The following is a 26,907-nucleotide window of genomic DNA, read 5'->3' as shown; positions in this document are numbered from 1 at the left end:
TTTATTGAAACTGGTGCAAAAACTGCACGTGGCCCCGAACTGAGAGGTAGTATCCATTTTCGACCAAAACATTAAAAATCTGAACTTTCTGAAAGTAAAAATAGCGAGCTGGACGCCAATAAATGATAATTTCCTGACTACTTCACGAACCTTCATTTACCATTGTGAAATTTCACTAACGATAAAATAGACCGATAACGCTGGATTGTGCTAGTGCAATGAACGGTATTTTATGCGAGCTGTTAGGTAAAACTGCGTACAAAGGAGTTCCTGAATCAGTGACAATATTGATATCTTTATCCTCGCATATGACACGTAAAAAAAGCAGAAATATACCCAAGAAGTCACAGGAATAGCTATCATAGTTTAAATTAATTGGTCTTATACTATTAGTGATGCTTGATCATTTTTATGACTTCGATTCCATCCCGATTTTGATGTATTATCTTAGTAAAGCAAGTTTTATCACTTCTTGATTGATACATCGATTTTCTTATATTTTTAAGTGACACGAGTGCAAAAAGAATTTTCAGAATAGTAACAAGAAGGCTAAGGAAATGAGATCGTTTTTACGTGTCTTTATCTTGTCTTTATTTCACTTAATAATTACCGAAATAGACATTTACTACGCATATTCATGATTTGAGGAGTTAACTTGAGGGTAAAAACTGCAATATTTTTGGAATTTATCACATGATGTATGCGATTACAAGTCAATCTGAGTAATTAACAGAAAATTAAGTTGCGATTTGTTCTATTTTGACCCATAGATCCAAGAAACGGAATCGAACTGCTTAACTCATAATTTCTGAAGTTTAAAAATGATGCGTTTTCGACCTAAACGTCATAAGAAATTTTGATTCCAACTGGCATTAGATATTCCGAGTTAAAATTTCGTCACAAAATTTTTCTTTACCCCGTATAGACAACTCTGTTTAAAGTTAATCATATCATCATATACTAGTTATTACCATTTATTATATACATCAAATCTGAAAAGTTTATCAATTTTAGTGTCATGTGTGCGTAACGTATCACTTAGGAATTGAAAATTTTACCCTGGTCCTAAATTTTGCTTCGTGACCTCAATACGGTGGCAAGCTTAGTCCCAAAAATGGGCATTATCAAGTCTATTCCCAATGGTGAGAACCCCAAAAAAATCATAAATTTGGTCCAAAGGCAATGGTTTAAACATAACAGCCTCATTATTTTTACATGTCCTCAGCTTGTTCCACGATTCTCAAAGCGCTGTATAGGCCTCTTCATTTATTCCTTAGCATTGAGAAATATCGATACCCCCACTTCGTAATCTCACTATTGATGACCTCCTACTTCGGGGAGTGGGGGTATTGCATACCCGCCAAGGTAAGCCGGAGTTACGGGGGGGTCCTCCTCCAGAAAAATTTTAAGATTAAGGGTTCGAAATGGCGAGTTTTACGGCTTTCTGAGGGACATTTGATTAATCCTAACATTATTCCATAAATAATCCTAATCCAAGTAAGTAAAATGGATTAAACTGAAATATTTCTCGGAGCTCTGGGGGGAGGGGTTTAGCCCCCAAAAACCCCCCCTCGCTGCGCCACTGATCTCGGTATATTTTTTCGCACTTTGTCTAACCCTTTGTTTCTAAATTCAATATTTAAGGTTTTCTTGACTGTTTTTGGATTTGATGCAAAATAAATAAATCCAGGATAGCGCAGTTTACAATGAATAGGGTCAAAATACGACCGATAGTCGTGCCAAATGTCTATTCTCTCTAGCAGTAGCAACAAGGAGAAGAGTAATCTTCTTGGTTCATTATGCGTATAATTCTGGTGACCTAGTTTTGGGGACGAGACTGATAACACCAGCTTTTTTCGCTCTAAAGCTAAACATTTGCCGAACAACTTTTGAGATAACCTTTAACCGAGAAATGATGTTACGAACTACTTCGTGCATCGCTGTCCTGTTTCTCGGAAATATTTCCCTAATTTTTTTCAAGAATTCTTTATTTCCCATCCTCATCTCAATATGTTCCGCTTCCTGAATGTGAAATACTAGAAATAATCCTCGTTTTGGACTTATTCTCTATAGAATACTTAGCTCGTAATTCAGAAATAAAATAATGCAGATTTTGGATGTCTTCCAATATAGACATCGAGTGAATGAGCAAAAGGGGGCAGTAATAAAACAAGTAAGGACATGCAAATGAAACTGGGACTTTAATTCCAATTATATACTTAAAATGAGGATTTTTGTCTAAAGGAAATAGTTATACAGGGTGCCCCATTCATCTTGACCGCCCGAAATAACCTTTTTGTCCAGATGTAAATTCAAAAATGTGTCAAGCAAATGTCCATTAGCCGTCAGGGGGACATTAATCAGCATGATTGCCTTCCTTGTAGCTTTGTTATTTACAAAGATATGAATAGCGGAATGTCTTTTTTAAAGGGCACCCTATATTTTTTAATCGGCAATTCATTTCCTCTCCTTAAGACTTATTCAAAAATGTAGCACGGAAAAATAAAGATCGCTCTATTTCTGAAACTCTCTTACAATTCTTCATCTTCTTCCCTCTTTGCTTGTTTGTTTGCTTTCGTTTCCTCCTGCCTCTCCCGTTTATCCCTTTTCTTCATTGCTGTCTTCTTATCATTGGCTATTTTCTCCATTTCCTCATTCCAACACCATGCTTCCTTCTTCTCTGGTGGACCTTAACCAGACGTGAAGGATTTGGCGCTTTCCCGTGCGAATCTTGCTGATGAACTCTTCTCGGGAAATCATCCGCGTCAGGTTGGACATTGCTGCCAACGTTTCGATGGCCTTCTCTGCCATCGTCACCAGGGCGAAACGTTGGCAGCAATGTCCATACTGATTTCTGCTGATTTCCCGAGAAGAGTTCATCAGCTTAACCATGCGTTTTTTTCTAAAACCTCCTCTACAGCTTCCACAATTCTCTCATCTTTTCCTTTCCACCGGTCTTGTATATTGAGGATTCTCATCGCTGCTGTTCTACCATGTACAGCTTCGTAAATGGCATCTGCTATACCCTTCTCTTTCAGTTTCCACCAACCTATCTTTTGAAAACCTTCCTACTTTCCTTTTCTGCCAGTTTTAATTATACAGTCCACAATTGCAATCCCTAAGAGACTCACTCACAATCGACAGCGAAAGAATTTTATAAACGAGCCTATTATTTCAACGATTCCAAATGTTGTGCTTTCCCATTCGGGGAAATGAAATTTAAGCACGCACAATTAATGGATTTCTATTCTGAGGTATATTATCAAATAACTTGTAAGCACGAAAAGCACTTGAATAATGCAAAATATTTAGCACGGAAGCTTAGGGTATATGAATGGTCAGTGTGCATTCACAATTTCACGCACTAAGCTATATCACTTCAGAATATTGTTCACCCTTTCCACAACACCCAAGAGGTGTCTGTAAGGATATTACGGAAATCTATGTCAATAAATCTAAGAATTTCTTCTTAAGGTGGTTAAAGCGGAAATCATTGGTCCCTTGAGGAGACTATGGCTACGTCCGTAGAACACTAGGTCCATATTACATCCCGGAGAGATAAGTGGAATATGGGGTTCAGTGATCTCGTTGCATAGGAAGAAACGAGAGAATTTTATTAAGCATCTGTCTTCTTTAAATTATGATTAAAATAATAACGGACCGGGATATCAGAAATATGCTGAAAAAATTTTTTCCTATTCATTTAATCTATCAAATTCATTAATTTTTCTTGGCATCTTTCGTAATAATATGTTACCTTGTGAGTTCTTAATTGATTCAAAAAGTAACTTTTAACATGAACCACACGTTTTCTTATCAAAACTGCATTGTGTAGCTATAAAACGAACTCTTCGAAGCATATTTTTTCCGCTTTTACCCCAGGATAACACAAAATAAAACGATACTAGTTTTATTCCATAGGGTTCGATAACAACCCGCACAGATCGCTATAGATGCTAAAGTGCGAAATAAAAACTGCTCCGCGTAGTAGGAACTAAAATTTATACAGCTTTATTTGTTTTCTCCTGGACACAGAAAACAGTTGCCGGACTCCAGATCGTGCGGCCGGTCAGTGTATATCCATCGACAGCTGCGATGCCTACCGATCCCTGCTCAGCCAGAGGCCGCTGTCTCCGGAGACGGTGAGCCTCCTAAGGCGGGCGCAGTGCGGATTCCAGGTAAGCATTATTATCGACATGCATGCCTAACTATGTCTTTAGTTCGTCCGCGGCTACAACAGAGGTTATGAGGGTTCAGGGCGAACCCTTCAGGGATACAACGCACCGAGGCCGGGAACCAAGCCAGTGGCTTATACGCCCGATCACCCGGGGAGGGGCTGGAGAGGAAGGAAAGAGGAAAGAGGCGCCGCCGCGATAGGAGCCCGACGACGCCTCTGGGATAAGGATAGGAGCGGAAGGAACAGGACGGGGAAAACACCTCAACGCTATAGAAGCGAAGAGGGCAAGTCTCCTCTAGCGGTCTAGTCTAGATCTTTGGACCAACTAGGTGATAGAATGCGACATATTCATAACCTGTCGAGTTAATGGCAGTGAAATTCACTATAATTACCCAGGCAAAAAATTCCCCTAGATAGGGTATCCAACCACGGACCGATGGGTTTCCGGTCCCGCAGTAAATTTCCATGGCAACCAAGAAACCCGAATAGCGTAGTGATCTGCACAGTGTCCCGGAAAGCTCCGAAAGGTCCGAGGTCCCATAATCGATGCAGGGAACTTAAATATGTAAATAGAGTAGTTTTATGAATGGTGAATAGAAAACAAAGGGGTATATTACACCTACATACTACCCTGAAAGCCGCACCAATAGGCGTTTGGCGGGGGGGGGGGGGGGGGGGGGGGGACATATTAAGACAACAAAGCAACAAAAAAAAGAAACAAAATACTAAATGCCCGGAGTTGAGTTTTTCTTAGCATTTATTACAGCCCTAGATTGTTCGTGGGAAAGCGGTTCACTACACACATTCCTTCAATGAAATATCCCTCTTAATTTATCGTTCCCATCGGGCCTATAAATACATGGAGCATTTGATTTATTCAACCACATACCGTCGTGTCGATTTTTAGGTGGGACGTAAAGAGGACTTTTGCTCAACATAGATAGAAATAGAAGGCTATTAAATGAGTGCATTTACTAACAACATCTACTGATAGTTTCATGCATTTGGCTATGGGCGCAGTTATGTTACGTAGATATTATGCTTGGATTTAATGGCTAGTAGACAACCTCAAAGAAAAGGGACTTCAATCTTTTTAGTGCAAGGGCAAAAAATCGATTTCATATCGTCCGGAAGGCACCACGAAACTTTACATACAAGTCCACAACGCTTCACGTCACTTTACCACTACAACAATAAATTCAAACAAAAAATATTCAAACTGCAATAGTCTTCATTGTTTAAAAAGAACAATTGATCACGGCAATTTTTGGCATTGTTTATTTTGGACGAGTGTGTCGATGTATATTTCACATTGTGCGGCGCGATAAAATATTTTCTTTAGCTTATAGGAGGTGAAAGTGATTAGCCTGCGAGCCAAATACAGCCCGGGGGCCGCGAGTTGAAGACCCTTGCTCTAAGACCTCGATACCTCCACTGCAAAAACGCTCAACAATCGCCCACCGAATCAAATCCGCTCATCTAGTAGCCCTAGTAATTGCGCAAAAAATCCACAGAGGAAAAATCATTCACCTTGACCGGGATTCGAACCCGGCTGTGGCGCCATGCGCACGACCTGGACTGCTAGTCGCATAATATGCTCGGCAGTCCATACCACCTTGTCCGGTAAAGTCCACAAATATCCACAGGGAAGAATGATGCCTCGGTAGCTTAACTGGCTAAAGCACTCGGCCGGAATTAGAGGGATCCGGGTTCGAATCCCGGTCAAGGCGAAAGATTTTTCCTCTGTGATTTTTCGCACAATCTGTGCATTTATTTATTTATTATGTTTAATGTTTTTCCAACATATACATAATTATAGGGCGAACAATACAAGAATATAACTACAAAAAATTGAAAATAAATAATTGCATTGCGGGTGACTCCGTAAAAGTTATCAACGTGGCTAGTCCCGGTATACTTAAATAAGCCCTAGTAATACTGGATGAGGGGATTTGATTCGGTGGGCGATTGCTCACTGCTCAGCGCTTGTGCAGTGGCGGTATCGACTTGTAACGCTGTTTCTTCCTAGCGCAACCGCCCACTCGTTTGCTGTCCCTCGTCCACGCAATCATCCGGCGGAGTGCGACCCGTGACGACCCAGACGGGAGGGCAGGGCGGCGGCGGAACCAGGCCCAACGCCAACGAACTCTTCGGCTTGGGCGGCGGAGGTTCTTCGGGCGGTGGCGGAGCGACCGTGACCACAGGGGCGAGCGTATCCAACCACCCCAACTGGAGACTCCTCCGCACGGACACCTGCGGGGCCGACGTGAGCGACAGGATATTCGGCGGAGAGGAGGCCAACCTCAAGGAGTACCCCTGGCTGGCACTCCTGCAGTACCAGACGTGTAAGCAAACGCGGGTTGGAGCATATCCACTCCACGTAAATTGTGTCACGAAATTTTAACCCTAGATAGCTGATGTTTATAGGAACCAGAATTACTAATGATGTTTAGGGCGAAAACGCAACATTTTTAAGCATCGGAAACTTTGGTGAATTCTTCTCGGGTTCTCAGCCAGGTTAATTCTTTCGAATAAGCTGACGTTCCGTAGGCCTTTAACCCTTTATAACCCTATGTTGCTTCTAAACAACATTAAAAATGTTTAATCTTTCAGCTCTATTCAGGAAATATCTGAACTACCCATTATTTTGTAGTGTAAATTTTAATGATGAAATAGTTACCTGTCACGATAATTATCATTGAGTGTAAAATTTTCAAGTTTTTAAAATGAAAAATCTTGAAGTATGATTTCTGCCTGAATCGGTTCTGGGTTATAAAGGGTTAAGATGGGTGACAAGTCGTCTCTCGAAACGTCGGCTTATATAAAAGCATTAACCTGGTTGAGAACCCGAGTAAAATTCATCAATAGTATTCACCAGGAGAAATTAAAATCGTTTATCGGAAACTTTGACCCGAGGGCTCCAATTGGGCGCGAGTTTGCTCTTGCTAGCCACTGTGAAGATCTAAGCATTCCATGAGAACTTGCGGCGGGCAAGGGTCACGATACGTCGGGCTTCTTGTAAAATCCCTAAGTAAGGCCCGAGAAAGTAATCTAGCAGCTATCTTCGTTGTCCGTGTAATACAGTATCTGTGTTACCATGGAAACTGAAGACTGAACATTTAAAACATATGAATCGATTGAAAATACATTGGTTCTCAAATTGGGCATTTTTTATTGCCGTCGGATTGAATGACACTTATACGGGATGGAGAAAAATTGTGTCACGAAAACAACAGGAAATGGGTCGCGCCCTTTTCCTGTTGCCGGATGCCTTGGATACATCACGATCTACAGCTAGCAAAGCATTCAAATTCATGAGTGAACCACAAAAAAAACTTCCAAAAGAACCAACATAACTGATGATGTTTTGGTCGTAAACGAACCATTTTTAAAGTTCAGAAACTTTGAGCCAAGCGCTCCCATGATTGGCCGCGAGTTTGCCCTGTTTTCGGATGTTCTGGACAACTCATGACTTTTAATGCTTCATTTGCCGAAGATCGCGATGTATCCAAGGAACAGGGAACAAGGAATTATACATCAGGGCAAGCTCGCGTACAATCTGAGCGCTTTGCTCGAAGTTTATGTTGTTTGAAAATGGTGCGTTTTCGACCGAGATATCAGTAGTAATTCTAATTCTTACTGGTTAGCTATCCATGTTTAAAACTTCATAACAAAATTTTTCTCCATCCCGTATAAGCGTCATTCAATTTTGACGGTAACAATAAATGCCGAATTCGAGATCCAATGCATTTTCAAATAATTCATATTTTTTTATGTTTAGTCTTCAGTTTCTACGACCACACAGAGACTGTATTACACGGACAACGAAGATAGGTGCTAGATTGCTTTCTTGGGCCGTACCTAGTGTTTTGATATTTCATTTCGTGTAATCACGAATCGCGTAAATGCTTCAAAAAATAAATTAATGAATAAAATTTTGTAATGTTACCCTTTAAAATGTTATAACGACGTTGATTTTTAGCATTTTTCTCACATGAACACGGGGTTGAAATTCCTAGATAAAAAAATGATGGCAACGCACGAGTTTTTTAAGACAAAAGCTTGGAACTACTTTTTAAAGATGCCAAAAGTAATGGAATTAAATAAAATACTGAAATTTTAATTTTTAAGTGAAAAATAATCCTTTCTTATGCAATGTTTTTATCTAGATCTTTGAGTATCATTTTCGTAACAGGAGGAGGAAATAATCGAAGAACGCTTACTTTAAAGAAAAAAGTTTTGTCAATATTGCTTATTGTTAGTGTAAATTTAACGTCTTTTTTTTAGATATTTAGTATTTAATACACATGTTTTGGCTTTTAGCAAAGGGTCGCCAGTTCCTCTGTGGTGGATCACTCATTAGCACCAGATACGTGCTGACTGCGGCTCACTGCGTCACGGGCATCGGCAACGTGAGATTGTAAGTACGAACATAACTTCCCGATACCATTTTATAATTACTGATAAAATTCATTGCTAGCGGCGTAAATTGGCGAAAGCGATTCATTATTAAAATTAAAAAGAATAACTTTGTGCTTTCACATTAACATTTATTCACAGATTTACGACCATGGTTTCAACGTTAGACGTCTTCATCAGGTGGTGACCTGATGATTAGAGATACGTGAAAATCGCACTTTCATTTTTATTTTATCGCACTTTCAATAACAGTTTATCGCATTTTGTAGCGTCTATAATATTTTTTCATAATGCGGTAGATGACGATAAAATGTAGTGAAACACAGTTATATGACAAAATGCAGAATATCTTAAATAATTATGTTGTAGAACAAAAATAAATTAAGGAATGAGACACAGCAGCACAGACAGTGGCGGAGGTGTAGCTGGCCAGTCGCTCACATGCTTTAAGCGGTGAGTGTCGGCGGGGCATTTAAACTGCGCTCGGCACTATATGTACGAATTTTTCCGTCGAAAAGGCAAATTTGCGTAGAAATATCATAAAAATCCAGTCATCGCATCTATCGCATTTGCGATTTTCACGTATCTCTACTGATGATGAATGTGATAGCACAAAGTTCTTCTTTTTAATTTTATAATTACTGGTTAATGACAATGATGTTCTAAATTTGAAAGAGAAACTGGGTGAAAGGCGATTGATGCAACGAGTGTAACAGGGAAAGCAGATAATCGACCACGTCAAGGATACTTTATAATAGAGAAATGATTATTGGCAGTCAGTTAATAAGCTAAGTTATATTCATTTATGAAATTGATCTTCGGTGTATCAGTCCGGAGAACCTTCCCGGAAATTCTTTTACAACGTAATTGTCAAAGCTTCAAGTATCCTCTTGTGTAGGGCACAATTTCGAGGAATTAACCAATCATTTTGCAATGAAATGAATATATTTGTTTTTTCACGTACGGAGGAGACAGAAGGTTTGAATGGAGTACTTAGCGGGGGTGGGATGTTGAAAACAGTGCTAGAGGGAAGAATGTTAGGTAAACGAGGGAGGGAAAGGAAAAGAATAGGATTTTTAGATATAATGAAAGGTAGTAGGCCTTATTGTGCACTGAAGAGGGAAGTGCATGAGGTACGGGGAGGCTCCCGGAATTCTTCTTAAGCACTCCATGGAAACCTACCTTAATCGGTAGAATACTTTAATAATAATTTATAGCAAAACCTTTCTGCGACCTGGGTATTTCAAATAACCTGAGAGGGCACGATGATGAAAATCCTCTTTAAAACTTATTTATTTATTTCATATTTATTTCCATACCACCGCATACAGCTCTATACGGCCTTTTACATGGGGGTTAATAACATGCTAAACAGTTTAACGTACACAAAAAACCATGCCCCGGATAGGGGTAACTTACCCAGGTGGGACTGGAACCCACGACCTCCTGTTTGGCAGGCGAGGACTTCACCCCGCCGCTACCGAGGCTGGCAATGTCTAACAATCAGTGAAGTTCTCAGGGGGGGCTTAGATGGTGTACGAGTCACCAATACGGTATTTATTTGTCCATTCCCTCTTCACGTATTTTATTAAATACCCGCTACTTTCGTTTTAATAATGATTAATTTATTGTCAGTTTTTACATGTAGTTAATATAGATTGGTCTCCGTAGGTATCTGCTTGATTTTTCCAAAAAAACTTAAGGACACTGGCGGTAGTAATTAATAATATCAGATCTTGAGAAAACTTACAGGTATCGGAGTTATCTGTATTAGTACTTTTTTCAATTCCCAGTGATAGATAAATAATGAGTAATCAGCCACTCATTTCGTTAGAATAATGCTTAAATTAATAATCTACGTCAGTTTTTACTGAAAATCAGCGTCAACGTCAGTTTTTACCGACCATAGTCTCCGATTTTTACCGAAAATTGATCTCTAATCACAACTTTAAATTTTTAAGAGAATGTCGAGAGAAAAATCGCCCCTCGGTTAGTAGTCTCCCAAGGGGATGTATGGCGGGTACTACAAGAGAAAAAGATTCGAGGGGGCTGGGGCCTTCAAATCCCCCTCTTCTAGAAATCCATCCTGCAGTGGTATCAAATCATAAAAAATAAAAGAAGAGGCTTGGACTGTGGAACAGATTGTACTGTAGAACGTTTTTTCCACGATCCATAAGAGACTACAACGACCTAGCGTTAGACTTACTAATAGGTAAGCTGACTCATAGTGTAGCTTACTAACTTCAGCATTGCTTAATGCATGTTTCTGACTTTTCCTAGCAATTTTAACAATATATTTCGCATGCTCTAGCCTCAAAGTCAGATTGCGTCCATGAGTAGCTGGCAAGTTTTGCCTTTGCATGAATGTGGCACATTTTTATGACCGTATGGTGTACATGTGGGAATGCTCTTCCATGCTGCATGACAGTGGTCGATCATCCCCTCCTAAGTACCCTTGAGGTGGCTCGCAGGGTATTATTTATCAGTTGTCAATGGATCCACCATCCACAAAGTAGCATACTAATATAACAAACATAATATAACTGCAAAATATATCCATTAACTTTACGAAGAACGACGACAAATACAAAATCTTAACTCAAGCTATAAATAGCTCATACATATGTAACAATCGTATGAAACAATAGTAAAATAATCAGGGGGTTAAAATAATAGTGCACCAATAAAAATAAAGCCAATAATTTACACATTTCATCCTTAAAATTGACAACTCTAATTCCAAAAAAAGTTAACTTCTGATGCTGCATCTACTTTTACACGAAGAAGTGTTCCTGCGGATGTTACTACATATTTTTGTTTTATTTCTTCCTCCTCAGAGTGGCGGTGCGTCTCGGAGAACACAACACGGACACCGACCCCGACTGCGTTAACTACGATGACGGCAGAGTGTGCGGGGACCGCGTCCAGGACTTCAATGTAGCCGAGGTCATCTCTCACCCGCAGTACCGTTCCGAGAGCAGGGACAAGCATCATGACATCGCGCTCATCCGACTGGACAGGGCAGCTCCCATCACCAGTGAGTTATCCCAAGATATACATATCAAGTGTTCAGCAGGCTTCACTAAGTGAAACTACATATCTATAGTACGACATAAATCTCTTGGTAATGTTCCACTGAACTTCATCGTTCCGACCCTGGGTTTCAACTTCTATACCGGGTTTCCCATTCATCTTGACCGCCCGAAATAACTTTTTTGTCCACATGCAAATTCAAAAATATGACAAGGAAATGTTCATTAGCCGTCAGGGGGACATTAATCAGCATGATTGCCTTCCTTGTAGCTTTGTTATTTACAAAGATATGCATAGGGGTATGTCCTCTTTAAATGGCATCCTATATATTTTATTCGGCAATTCATTTCCTCTCCTACAGACTTATTCAAAAATGTTGAACACTGGACTATTAGCATAAACACAGTGTTATTAAAAATGACTGACTCTCTAGCGCTTAGTGCAGGTACGCGGGTATTGGAACTACTCCACTTGCTGACGTTGACGGTGAACAAATGAAAACATAGTAAAATGCACACCAGTCATAAGAAACTCGTCCACAGTAAGTGGGGTATAAAAAATAAAAAATATAGGCTGCCCTTTAAAAAAGACATACCGCTATTCATATCTTTGTAAATAACAAAGCTACAAGGAAGGCAATCATCCTTATTAATGTCCCCCTGACGGCTAATGAACATTTGCTTGTCATATTTTTGAATTTGCATCTGGACAAAAAAGTTATTTCGGGTGGTCAAGATAAATGGGACACCCTTTATAGTCAATATTGAGGAAGTGGCGTAGCCTAGAGGGGGCACGTATACTTCACCCTTTCAGTACTTCGTTTTACATTATAAGTGTTTCGGAAATCGAAATAACTGCCGGATAACGGATATTTTTACATTGGTGGTTTTCACTAAGATGCAATTTTCAAAGCCTCCAAACGTTATTTCAAATTTTCATCAAAGTGTTGAGAGGTCAAAGAAGTGGCGAAGTCAGGAGCGGACACAGGAGCCACAAACCAATAACTTTTTGGCAGAAAAATAATGACCTACAAATCAAATTTATTCTACTTCTACAATACTAGGAAGCAAAACTAATACAGAGCGATAAAAGAGCAAAAAATGATACTTCTATTCACAAAATTTTTCGCATTATTATCTTCTAAATGACTACATAAAGGTTGCAGCCCGCGGTCGGAACAATAAAGTTTTGTGTAACATTACTACGTGATTCATTTTGCATTATTCAAAGATAGCAATAATGGGTCATTCCAACTCCGTCTGGTCAACCATTGACCCATGAGCGTAGCCAAGATGATGTGTTGAGGCGGAGGAGGGGCACAACCCGGGAGGCCAAGGGGGTGGAACTCACTTCTCAGGAAATGTGAAAAAAAAAATTATTTTAGAAATCACATTTTATGGTATTTTGGCACTATGAGCCAAAAATAACCGGACGGAATTTTAAAAAATCAGAATTTATTTTATTTTTTGTATTACAAACGTTATTCACCTTAGAAGTACTCTCCATTCACACTGTTATATTGGTTCAAACGTTCCTTTCCACTGCGCGAAGCACCTTTGGTACTCGTTCTTTCCAATGCCGATCAAAACTGTCACAGGGGCTCTCTACAACCATCTATACCCACTCCGTTACGCATATTGACTCAGTCATGGCAAACTTCATCCGTTGGTGAATATATATCAGGGAGGATGAATTAACATTCATGTGGTGGGAGAATCCCAAACTGTAAGAGTTACGTGGGCAGCGATTTCCGTCCACTTATTTTTGAGTCCCCTCCCCCTTCGTATTAGTTGCGCTTCCTAATAATGGTGGGGTAGAATAAATTTGTTTTATTGGTTAATATTTTTCTGCTAAAATTAATTGGTTTGGGGGACCATGTGCACCCTTTTCCCGCTCCTGACTTCGCCACTGTTTTTGACCTCTCGATACTTAGATGAAAATTTCAATTAATGCTTGGGGGTATTGCTCCGAGGAATGTGGCATTGAGAATATCGTGTACGTGAAAACCACCACTGTAAAAATATCTGTTATTCGGCTGTCATTTCGATTTCCAAAACTATTTATATGAAAAACGAAACACGTAAAGGATGTAGTATATGTCCTTTTTGGCATTTTCTCGCATAGCAAGTGAAAAAACACCATTTTTAAGTTACAGAAACTTAGAGCCACGCGCTCCGATTGGCCGCGAGTTTGCTCTGTTGCCGGATGCCTTAAATACATCGCGACCTCCGGCTTATAAAGCATTCGAAGTCATGAGTTTTCAGAGCTTCCAGCAACACGGCAAACTTGAGGCCAATCGAAGCGCTTGGCTCACAGTTTCTATAGTTTAAAAATGATGCGTTTTTGACCTAAGCATCATCGGTAATTTTGGTTGCTACTGGCATCATCTATCCGGGGTAAAAATTTCATGGTATATTTTTTCTCCACCTTGGTGTAATATTTACCATAAGTAGCAAAAATTAAAATTCTCCAAAATGTAGAAACGTCAGAATATGGTTGGGGATACCAACGGTATGTATGGCAGACAATATTTTTTTTAACTTAAATATATAAAAATAATATAATAAAAAATGCTACAGAAATTTTCCAAAATAACTTGTCTAAACAAAACTACCAAGCAATATGCGGGAAGCCTTGTTCCTTCAAATGTTCTTAATATCCTATGCTAGCTAGTGGTCAATTCAACCTTCATTTACGTTCCCTCACATATCAAGAAGAGAGACCCGATAACTTGAAAGTACCGATAGCTATACAATTGCTCATTAATGCTGTACTTCAACACTCGAGAAAACATTCAATGAAAATATACATATTTTCGGAGTGCCACATATTTCTGGCGAATTAAGGCCAGTACAAATAGTTCACAACGATTGATATTTTGGCAGTATATCAAAATGTTATTGACATTATGGATATATATGATAACAATACGTAGTAGCCGCCGACGGAAATTATATCGAAACAAGAAAAATAGTTGATGAAAAGAAGGTAGTAAATGATGCAACACATCGGCGATAATTACATGACCTTATTTTCCGTATACGAACGAATCAAACGCTACAGAAAATGTTGAAAAGCTGTCAGAGTGAGAAAAAATTCTAATGTAAATGTTTTACCTTAAGATGAATTCCAGGACGAAGTGGTGGACGGTAGAAGATGTACACTCCTCAGAAGTCTCGTCTGAAAATTCCTTATAACCTGCAAAGTAAGAGGAGTGTTTATATGTAAATTCTGTGTTGGAGATATCAAACCATATGCGTAGATAGTCAAATGCAACAATCAGCCTTTAAAGTTTTAAATGGTTTGATCTTCTCATGCACACTGATAATGATGACAAATTTTAGATATTCCGTACTTCACTATGCCAAATACTGGTTAAACACCCATTTAATCAATTTCACGAAAAGATCAGTTATTGATCCTTGGTAGTTAGATTATCTCTTGGCATTTCGTAAATTTAATTGCATTTAGCATTTTCACTGAGTATAATGAAGAAGGAGAGGCTTCTTAACATTTTGTTGCTTATGGTCACCAACTTTTTTCTTCCCTAACGGTTACCTTTATATTTTTTGCAGGTTACATAGTACCGATTTGCATACCCAATGGTAGTGCAGTCACCAAGCGCTACGAGTCGGACACTATGATCGTGGCTGGATGGGGAAGGACTGAAAACAGTGAGTACCTTGCGTGAATTTCTAACAAAAATAAACACCTCCTTCTAAGCTATGAAAATGATAGAAGGATGCGAAAGAATTTGCAAGAAGAAATAAGTTTCTCTTTAAAACATTATGAGCTTATTTCGGGTTTACGGAGAAGCATAGGGAGTCTATAAATATGAAGCTAAGACATTTAAAATTTGTCTAAAAATATCACATGAACTATTCTTCACTACGACATAGAGTACTATTACTAAGAAATCACAACTGAATAAGTAAATTTTAAATATGCAAAATATTACTGTTGAGTAAAGCCATTTAATTAAGTATGATTATTCTTGTGCAAATATTTAGTAAATACCGCGGCCCAGGCAGGATCGAACCTCACCTGAGTTGCTAGAAATGAATTGAAGTCAACATAAAGATACAGGGATGAGTCAAAGCAGTCTAGTGAGTAAACAGATAAGAAAGAACCAAATTCCGCATCCAGGTGAGGCTTTAGGAAACCAAATCCTGAATATTTTTCACCATCCAATTTTCACTACACCATGGGGAAACCCAGCTGCTCCAGGAATGGATGTTGTACTTCACACGACAGTTGCTTGAAATGGGAGATCTCAACAGACCCTATTAAAATAACAGAATTATTAATTCCAATCCATTTTTTCCAAATCATTGATTAGGCAACACCGCAGCGTTGTCCTCTCATATTGTGGAGGATGACTAAATAAACAAAAACTGGTATCCTACCTGAAATTATGAAGTCTTTAGGCTTGATAACGTAGCGACGTGACGCAAGTATACTTAACACACATAAATATTACGTTTTTATACCGCATGAAAATTGCATTTTAAAGTAGAAGCCGCTGCTAGGATGATAAAAATAGTTCGGAAATTTTCTGTTTTCATTAACTTGCAAGACCGAGCGAGATTTCAATGGGTTCAAACCTCCATCGAAAGATTGATAGATACGGCATCAAGTGTAATCCTCTCAAAATAATCCCACCTTTAAATTTCATTCCCTCTACACGTTACTCCTTAATGTATTCTGCCCACAGCCTTGTATTTGCGATGGAAGTTATAACAAGATAACAACTTTTTTCGCTTCACTTTTTCGGTCAACCTAAAGGTTCTTTTTTAGATAAGGTTAAGACAGAGCTCACCCCAGAATAACCCACATGGGACTTAATTTCTCACACTCGGGGTAGGAAGGGACAATCCCTTTCCCTGTGTCACTAAACGTTTGAACCCGATCTAATACCTGATTATTTTCCATCTTCCTCTATTTCACATTGGTAACTACAGTGAATCTTATCTTTGTTCAATCATACTGCTATTCACACTCATATCCTTTTGTCCTTTATCACGCACTCCGTGGCTAAATCCGAAAGTTGGTTTGGGTTCGTTGGGACAGTGTCGCCTTCGACTGAACCAGAGGAGAGTGAATTTCACACTCAGGGCGGAATGGGCAATTCTTTCCCCCGTTCCATCTAATACTCATGAGGATTGCACAAAGGGTAAAAAAAGACTATGCTGTTCCACGAAATAGAATATATATTTGCGACAGGTTTCGATACGGCGTATCATCATCTAGCCTGTGATGCTATGATACGCCGTATCGAAACCGGTCGAAAATTATATTTTATTTAGTGGAACAGCAAAGTCTTTTTTTCTTACCCTTTGTGCATCATGGAGTTCCATCGTGTTACACCACCCACCATCGCATTTCTCATGAGGATTTTTTCCAGGGTGTCCTTTGGCTGCCCCCAGGATATAAACTAGGGTCCTTTCGACCAGGTGCCTTGGTAACGTAGCAACGCGACGCAACTATGGTGACCACACATCCATATTATATAGGGTGGATAAAAATTGTACCACGAAATTTTAACCCTGAGTAGCTAATGCAAGTAGGAACCAAAATTACTAATTATTTGTAGGTTGAAAACGTCTCATTGAAACAACATAAACTTTAATCTAAGCGCTCCCATTTTCCCCGAGTTGTGCTCTCGTAATATCCAAGGCATGTTGCCGAATGCCTTGGATATTACGAGATCTCCGGCAGGCAAAGCATTGGACGTTGTCCAGAGCATAACGCAATATCATTATTATCAAAGTATTCTACCGATTAAGGTAGGTTTCCATGGAGTGCTTAAGAATTCCGGGAGCACTTCCCACTTTAAGATGCACACACAATGCACAATAAGACCTTTTCCCTTTCATTCTATCTAAAAATGCTATTCTTTTCCTTCCTATCCCTCGTTTACCAAACATTCTTCCCTCTAACACTGTTTTCAACATCCCCTCCTTGCTAAGTACTCGCTCCACTTCACCTTCTCCATTCTTCGCCACACCCACATCCAATGCCTCGAGTCTTCTCTCGTCCTCCTTCCTTAGTGTCCACGTTTCTGCACCGTAAAGCGCTACACTCCAGATCAGACTCATCACTAACCTTTTCTTTAAATTCTTACATAGCGAACCTCTCGGAAGCTCCTCCCTGTTCATGAACGCCTCATTTGCTAATACAAGTCTCTTCCTAATATCCTTACTACTTTATCCGTTTTCCTCCAACGTACTGCCTAAATAGTTGAACTGCTCAACCTGCTCAAGTGGCATCGAAATATTCAAAACACTTACGAAAATTAGGAAGCCAGGGAAATGGAATGTAGAAGCTCTGAAGAGGACTATGAGGAGAGAATATCAGGAAGTAGTGGAAAATAGTACCTATATGGGATGTTGAAAATACGGACTGTAAAGCAAATGTGGGATAATATTAAATCTGGAGGAAATTAAAAATATCCTTTATATAAAAAACTATTATTTGAACCTCGCGCATTTTCAGTTACGTGAGCCGAGTGCTCTCATCTGATGATTTTGTATTGAGCGCTCCGCTCAGAGTTTCTGCAGTTTTAAAATGGTGAATTTTGTTGCCATTACTAATTTTGGTTCCTATCCAGCGTTAAAATTTCTTGACAATTTTTCTCCACTCGGCATGTTTATGCTACATTAAAGTTTCATTTAAGCGTCGAAATCCCTCTAGTATAGAGCATGGTTCGGAAATGTACTCATTATTCCATTACCTCGCAAGGCTGAGTTCGCACTAACCTACCAAGATCTTCCTGGCTTTATCTGACCCTAGAATGGCCCTTTATCATAGAAATGTGCCGGAATAGGGGGTTTGGCGGCAAAGTTCCGACCGGAACTGTTCCGCCAGGTAAACTGTGTCAGGAAACTTCCGTCGGAACAGTTGTTCTGACCACTCAACAGAATCGTTTAGGGATATAGATTGAACTGAGTCCAATACACTGCTAATCTTCCCATGGTACTTCATTCGTATAAGGATTGCAGTTGTGCAATCCAATAAATTACCTCACATTATTTTTTACCTCGCAGATATGACAAATACAAATACCGGCAGTTTGAGAAATGTGTTTTTTTATTAATGATTGGAAATAATACCACACAATACAAGACTTACTATATAAAATGATAAAAGTCACAATGTAATCAAACTTTGATTAAAAATTTAAATGAAAACAGAGCAGTCAAACCAGCAAAAATATTAGTCTTTATGCAATTATCCCAAAATATGAGAGTACAAAAAAGCTATTTGTACCTTAGATTATGCGAATCCTAATCATGAACAGCCGTTGAAGTCGGAATCGCTGGAGTTGTTGGGCTCCTTATGGCTCAGCTTGCCGGCCGCCCCATTAAGAGTCGGAACAGCTATTTCTAGCAAATTGTCCAAGAGCGGAACTATTTCGCTCGCGAACTACCTCCAATAAGGCCGCTACATTCTTTTGGGCCCATCTCTACTTTATCATGCTTAAAAGCGAATAACACATTGAACTAATTCCTTGCAGAGACCGCCAGCAACGTGAAACTTTGGGTCCGAGTCCCCGTGATGAGTAACTCTGCATGCCAGCCCATCTACCAACGTCAGCTGACCCTCAACGCCAATCAGATGTGCGCGGGCGGTCAGCAGGGCAAGGATTCCTGTCGGGGAGACAGCGGCGGACCCCTGATGGCCGTGGACACGGTGGTGCCCAGCAGGAGAGGCGGACAGTGGGTTATTGCGGGTGTGGTCTCCATTGGACCACAGCAGTGTGCCACGGCGGGCAGACCTGGAATCTACACGAGGGTCGGACCTTATGTACAGTGGATACTGGACAGCTTAAAAGCTTAACATTTCATACACAACGGAATAAAAAAATGCTAAAAAAAAACGATTCCTGATCGTGCGGGGGTCCGGCATTGGACTCGCCTATGGACACAATGGCGATTGTGTTGTTTCATATTTCATTTGTTTTTTATCGGTGTGAACGTCTTGGATACATAATATGAGTTCATTAAACATATCCTTTCTAAAAACTCGTATTTCTACCTCACAACTTTCCAGTTATGTGAGCCAAGTGCTCTAGTCAGACGATCTTTCATTAAAAATATTGAAACGATCTAGGATATATAGGCAAAGTGACGTCCTAACCGGAGTTCTATAATTCTCATGTAAGAGATTGGAAAAAAATCATTTAAAAAATTATTTCTCTCTGGATTGCATGTTTCTCTATTTCTCATTGGATTGCATACGCCAATCGCATACACGTATTAATGTATTCCTCGGCAGAGTTAAATAACTTGAATTCCTATGGGACCACCAAATAAATATCAGATTTTAGCCAACAAGTATCCCTTTTTTCATTCCGAAAAATTTCTTCCGTAACGTTCAATTTTCAACATGAGGGCTCCTAACATTTGAGTATAATCTCTGAATATGTTCTACCATATTATTGAACAAGTGGAAGAGTTAATTATTAATTGGGGGCGTGAAAATGAAGAAATTATGTTGCTATTGTATCATGATTTTGTAGTTATTAGCCATTCCTCTGTGAAATATAGTCCGCTGGTACATGCTGATTTATTTGTGAGAAGATAAGTTCAGTGTATTCTACATTTCACGCGCTCTTTGAGGAGAAAATGGAGAAAGTAACGTGGATAGAATGGAGGAGGAACGACGAAGTGCTGCACTGGTGGGTGAGTAGAAGAAGCTTCTAGATGAGATAAAAGAGGAGACAAAAGGTAAGGATGGTGCACGTACATTGAGGGGAGGCAAGGCCGTAGCCAGACAATATTTTCGGGGAGGGATTTTATGGAATAGTAGACAAACATAAAATTATTTTTATGAGATAAATATAATAGCGTATACAGTTGGATATACACATTTATTATAAACCAAGGAAAATACAAATATATTATTACAAAATTAACTTTAGCCTTCTAGCTTTCTTTGTAGTGAACAAATTAATTAACTCCTCGGTGTCGATGTCAATTCTGCGGTGGGTTGACATCAAAGCCAAACCGCTTAGTCTTTCTTGGGCTGTAAAGTTTCTTAAATAAGTTTTGAGGCGTTTTAGAGGAGAGAAAGTCCTCTCAGGAGTACATGCGGCAGTGTTGCGAAGATCTTTAAAAGTTTGTGAATATTTGGAATCTCTAAGCGTATCGACTATTCCTTAATTCAATTCGAACACGACCCCTAAGTTTCGTTGCTTGCGTAGTTGGCGTGGTACGTGCTATCTAGTGACATTTAGTAGTAAGTAGTGATACTACGTACTATCACCACTCACTACTAGATGTCACTGCGCCGCTATATAAGATCGTCGTGGGAGCAGTAAGCGAGCATAAAGTAGGTAATATCTAATTTTTTTCATTTCGTGGGGGGGGGAATTAATCCCCCTGGCTACGGCCTTGTGGGGAGGGGATATTGAAAACAGTGTTAGAGGGTAGAATTTTGGGTAAGCGAAGGAGAGGACGAAACTGCATGGGTCTCTTTATTTTTCAAGCTCTAAAAAGATCGAATAAGAAATGGTCAACGATCATAAGACATCGGGAAGATGAAAAAAAAGTCGTTGAACTGAAGGTGGAAACAGGGTTCAAATTAAAGATTTTAGAACAGCAACTACAAGGGTTGCCCAGAAAGTAATGCACCATATTTATTTTTATTCGACATTTATTTATCGCACACAATGAGAATAACACACACGAAAGAATGATGTTTCAGCTACACACCCTATTTTTCCAGTTAATTTCCGTCCCTTCCAAAGGCCGTCATCCCGCGTTAATCAAGGGCGTATATATAAAGGTGTTGGTACCAATCCTTGTTCTGGCCACCCTTCTGAAGTCCGACTCTTACTAAATTCTCTGTCAATCAAAAAAGCCCCCGGACTAGACAAAATTTCAAACTCCCAACTAAAATTCGCTAGCCGTTCTCAAAATTTTCTCTTCCTAATTACTGATCTCTTCAATCACTGCTATTCCCTCCCATTTATTCCCGCTGCCTGGAAACAAGCCAAGGTTATTCTCCTCCCTAAACCAGGCAAAGACCCCAAAATTCCAGGTAACTGTCCCCCAATCTCTCTACTTTCTAACTTATCAAAAATTCTAGAAATTATTATTCTTCGCCGCCTCGAAGCTTTTGCTTCAAAACATAATATTATCCGACCAGATCAGCTTGGCTTTCGCCGTAAAATGTCTGCTCCAAATCAAATTCTCCGCCTTGTGGAGAAAATTAGCCATGGTTTCAACCGCACTCTCTTCACAGATGCAGTATTTTTAGACGTTGCCAGAGCATTTGATAGAGTATGGCATCACGGCTTACTTTACAAACTCCAACTCCTCCAATTCCCTCCTTCCGACATCCAATTTATCAAGGAATATCTCAGCCATCGACAATTCTGCGTCGCCGAAGGAAAAACATTATCCTCCTTAAGACCAATGGAAGCAGGCGTTCCACAGGGCTCAATACTAAGCCCACTACTATTCATAATATACGTAAATGATATGCCGTCTACAAAACACACAACATTACACATGTACGCAGACGACACTGCAATTTCAGCTACATCTCGTAAGGGAGACACAAACATAACTAAACTAAACACTCACCTAAAACTGGTTCACCACCGGACACAAACATGGAAAATTAACATCAACGCTTCCAAAAGTACACACATACACTTTTCAAGAAGACAAAAATTCCTACCACAAACATTCACACATAAACAAATCACGAATACCAAGAGCAACCTCGCATAAATTTCTCGGCGTGATTCTAGACAAAAAATTAACTTTCACCACGCACTTGCAATACTGCTTACAAAAAGCTACTATTGCAAGACAGGCAATATTTTCTCTTTGTTCAACCTCATCGCCGTTACCACATAAATCAAGGGCCAGATTATATGTATCAATTGTGCGTCCCACCCTTCTATGCGGTCGCGAAATTTTCGCTAGAAATAAAACCATCCGTAGAAAACTCGAATTTTTTCAAAATAAATCGCTTCGCCTTCTCCTGAATCTTTCCAAACTTACTACCATGAATGACGTTCGCTGTGCTTTGCGTATTCCATCTATCAATGATTTTATAAATTATTTGGTAAAACATTTTAAATCCAGGCTCGGGGAAACTAATAATACACTGCTTACAGACATCTGGAACTATGATCCAAACGTTCCCACCACATACATACTGCCTTTACAAATTACTCTTCTATGAGTCTATCCTATGTCTTTCTTTCTTCTAGATTTAATGTATTGGTTATTATTCAAATAAACTTGTGTCAAATGATATGTTACTGGACTACAAACAAAAAGAAAATATATATTAACTAATAACTATTTAATCAAAAGAGACAAAACCAGAAAAAAAATAAAAAAAGATAATAAGTTAAAAAGAAAAGAACTTAAAAAAATAATAATAAAATGTTTAAAATATTAAAAAATAGATAAATAAAACAAAGTCCAAAAAAAATAATAATAAATAAAATAAATAAATGTGCACTTTATCTGTGTGTAAAAATTCTTTTATTTTTAATTAATCCAACTGTTTAGTATAAGCTTCTGTTAACGCAAACACTCACGAACTCAAACAACACAAACGAATGCGCAAAAAATTATTCTATTGTAATCTGGCTGGTTGTGGTGAACATGGTTTACCGGTACGGCTTTGAACGCGCCTAGCGGCGCGTAAGATAATGATTCATCCTTGTTCTGGCCACTGAGCCATTTCTTCAGTGAGAGAATCACCTCCTCCTCGTCCTCAAAATGTCTTCCACGAATGACATCCTTTAATGGGCCAAACAAGTGGGAGTGTGATGCCTCGTTCACATTACGATTGTCCGAGCGATCGTCCCAACGATAGTTGGCCGAACTAGCCGTGTGAATGCATGTCCTGACAATAGTTGACGTAGTTCCGATCGTTGCCACTTTACGATGGTTAGGCGCCGGGAGACCGGAAACGGAAGCGACAAGAGAAAGACGAAAAGCTCGTGAAGCTCTTTATTTTTTTCATGGATTTGTCCTAAGAAGGAATAATATGGGCGAAAGAAAAATTATTCGGTAAATACACGTTGAACACAGTAATATCTTGTCCCTGCATACCTCAACAGCTTTGCTTACAGTCAATTTCCCGTTCGCTTTAGATGTCAGCACTAGAGGGCAGCGCAGGTTTTAACAATCGTCGTGTGAATGCACGATAGTTCCGACAATCGCTGGAACAATCGTAATGTGAATGAGGCATAAGGGAGCCAGGTCAGGGCTGTAGAGTGGAAGGAGTAACACTGTCCAACCCTGTTTCGCCATGTGTTTAGCAGTCATCAAACTTGTGTGGGACCGACCGACATCGTGTTGAATCAAAACATTTTCTGGGATGATATGGCGCCGGGGTCGCTGTAAGCATCAATTTACTCTGCTGACTAACCGACTGAGCACCAACTGCCGTGCTGCAATCCGTCTTTATTCGCAAATGGCAACATCAGCTCGCTGTGTCATGTCCGGTGTGACAGCCGTGGATGGTCTCCGTGACCGCTTAAAATCTTGGAGCACCGCGAAACTGCCCTCAGATGTACTTGTCCCCTGAGCCCAGACACTTACTGTACTCCAGTGACAGCAGATGCTCCATAGACTTTGCAAACGCGTTTACGAATATCTCCCTCAGTTTCTTTCTCTGAAGTGAGAAATGCAATAACGGCACTCTGCTTGTTACGTACAGTCGGATTCAAAAGTATTGCAACAAATGGAGCGGCGCCACTTTCGCCTCAGTTTGGAATTCGAGTTTCGGTATTTTCTATTGTGTCAGTGGGAGGGAAATTTGAACAACATTCCCACCTCCCGCAATATTTTTATAACAACATCATTAAAGGGAAATATATCGGGATATGTGCTATGTTTAATGCCACATAAATTGTGCAGCTCATGCTACATAATAAATCTACGTCCAGAACGTCAATTTACTTTCTATCGTAAGTTGGCCGATCCGTCGAAGTATATTGTCTTACAATTAACGCTGAAGCTTTTCGATCAGCGATAGCGAACATAACATTCATATAAAATATCCTCCGCAATATCACAGAAAAAATGCCCCTGAGGGTTAAAATTCAGTTTGATTTAGTGACTTTAGAAGACTGGTTCATTCCCCATTGGATAAAACGAGTGACATGGACTAATGGTTAAGGAGAAGACTTACAACGGCAGCACTCCGAAGTCGGTGATTCGAACATCTCCGGACTAATTTTTTTCAGTCACATAGTATGGCAGTAACAATTTTTAAACCCACTTAAACAAAAATTAACTTAATTAAACACTACTGTCGTTATAAAATTTTGAAAGGAAAAAATTCTCTTTTTGCTTTCCGCGGATATCATTATTCGTTCTTACCGAAATATCAATGCACCAATAATATTTCAAAATATACATAATATATAAAATATATAAAAAAATATTTCCGTCAGGTAAACTGCTCCATCAAGTCCTTTTTCGTATTACCCGAATGTTCTATCGTTTTCAATAATATGTAGACACTCACGAGACCCGCTTAATTGATGGGGCCGGGCCGGAGTAAACTTGGAAGGTTGGCGCATGAAGCAACTTGCATCCTTTGCCTTCGCGGCGATCCGACGAGGACGGACACTTACGCGACTGAGCAACCGAACCTGGAGTCAAACTCCAGGAGCAAGTGCCCAATCGAAATAAAGATTAGCGGATGGAATGCATTGAGATAATTCACGTCCCCGCAGACGATGGGCCGTCGGAGTGTTTTCTTTTGGTCTCCGTGGCGAGGTTTTTCCTCTCTTTGGATTCATATTTGGGCTCACCGTTGACCTTTTTAGTAATATGTGGCTCCGTGGCCGAGTGGGTCTATCCTGCGTGGTGTAATTTCGTGCGAGTCCTGCAAGGGATCGAGTCCGAAGTGCTCATGCTTTTTTTATTTTTGAAAAGATGTAACCTTAATATCAACATAATCAATGCAGGTGACTAAGAAAAATTTAATACTGAATTTTTTAACGGAGTAAATTTATTTAACTACATGTAGCCTCCGAGGTAATCCACATTGCGAAAATCCTCAATTCACATGAAGTAAATTTAGGAGCAGTAATGCAGGGAAGTAACGATAGTTTTAGTTAGATAACTTTACTCATTTATTTTAAATTTACCCTTTTGTGATATTTCATTAAATTTATGGAAGTAGTATGCTAACGAACAATTTAAAAAAAGTCAACGCTTAAAGTCGAAATATGCAATCAAGGAAATGCATTTATCTCGCTCGAATGGTCTTCCTTCGTGATAGATCGCCAGTTCAACACCTCGTGCTATCATTCCAAAATTCGCCAAGCATGTGAAGTAAACTGTATTTCACATCTGTCAGTATCCATAAATTCACAAAAAATTTTATAACAAAATCTTCTCAAAAATAATGCTTCCGTATCTTATGTAAGGTTGAACGGGATTACCTCCATACGCCCGGGAAATTTCGATATGAAAGCTAAAGTTTTACGCGAGTTAGTACGGCGCGATTAAAGAAAACGAAATAATACCGGTCAAGCCGTAGTAATGGGCGATTGCTAAAGCTTTTATTTTAAGTTTCCACGTAATGCGTCAGCCTCCGTGGCGCAATCGGCTAGCGCGTTCGGCTGTTAACCGAAAGGTTGGTGGTTCAAGCCCACCCGGGGGCGTTTTTTTTTCAATTCTAAGATGGCGGCACTCAAATTAGCATAGACGCAGCAAGTAGTTCATATGGTACCTCGAGTCCACCAAACATTTTTCAATCAAACATGAATTTACGTGGACGTGCTTCCCGATGAAGTCACCACAACCGAAATAAAATACATAGAAATACATGTGAAAAGGTTAAAAAAATAAATATTTACCAGCAATACGCCAAATGTCATTTGATTGTTTCTTGGATGGATAGCTATTACCCATTCCACGTCTTTTTTAAATAAAGTGACCCGGATTTCGATGAATAATCATCATCATTATTGGGTCTAAATTATTATCTATTTATCTTATTGTTTTAACCTTAGTTCAGAATTCATGCCTTCTTCCGTTACGTAACTACGGTTACGATAATAAGATAAACATATAATAATTTACACCCAATAATGATGATGATTATTCATCGAAATCCGGGTCACTTTATTTAAAAAAAGACGTGGAATGAGTAATTTTCATCGATCCAAGAAACCTTCAAGTGATATTTGGCGTAGCGCAGATGAATTATTTTTTTTTACTTATTCACATAAATTTCTATGTATCTTCGGTTCTGGTCACTTCGTCGGGAAGCACCTCGACGTA

The 26,907-nt window shown here is 39.5% G+C and overlaps 1 protein-coding gene and 1 non-coding gene across 2 annotated transcripts in view; both read left to right on the top strand.

Moving 5' to 3' along the window:
* Positions 1-26,907, top strand: part of LOC124167662 — a 59,734-nt gene that overhangs the window by 6,872 nt on the left and 25,955 nt on the right. The window contains exons 2-7 of the mRNA XM_046545646.1: positions 4,036-4,178; positions 6,207-6,522; positions 8,501-8,597; positions 11,434-11,633; positions 15,205-15,303; positions 19,146-19,462. Coding sequence (XP_046401602.1) covers positions 4,036-4,178; positions 6,207-6,522; positions 8,501-8,597; positions 11,434-11,633; positions 15,205-15,303; positions 19,146-19,462 — 1,172 coding nt within the window. The remainder of the gene's footprint in view (positions 1-4,035; positions 4,179-6,206; positions 6,523-8,500; positions 8,598-11,433; positions 11,634-15,204; positions 15,304-19,145; positions 19,463-26,907) is intronic.
* Positions 26,212-26,285, top strand: Trnan-guu. The gene has a single exon. It is a non-coding gene; the product is annotated as a tRNA-Asn (tRNA).

Source organism: Ischnura elegans, chromosome 11 (genome assembly GCF_921293095.1).
Source record: "Ischnura elegans chromosome 11, ioIscEleg1.1, whole genome shotgun sequence".
Lineage (NCBI taxonomy): Eukaryota > Metazoa > Arthropoda > Insecta > Odonata > Coenagrionidae > Ischnura > Ischnura elegans.
The sequence above is the reverse complement of the archived record's forward strand: the minus strand, read 5'-3'. Positions and strand labels throughout refer to the sequence as shown.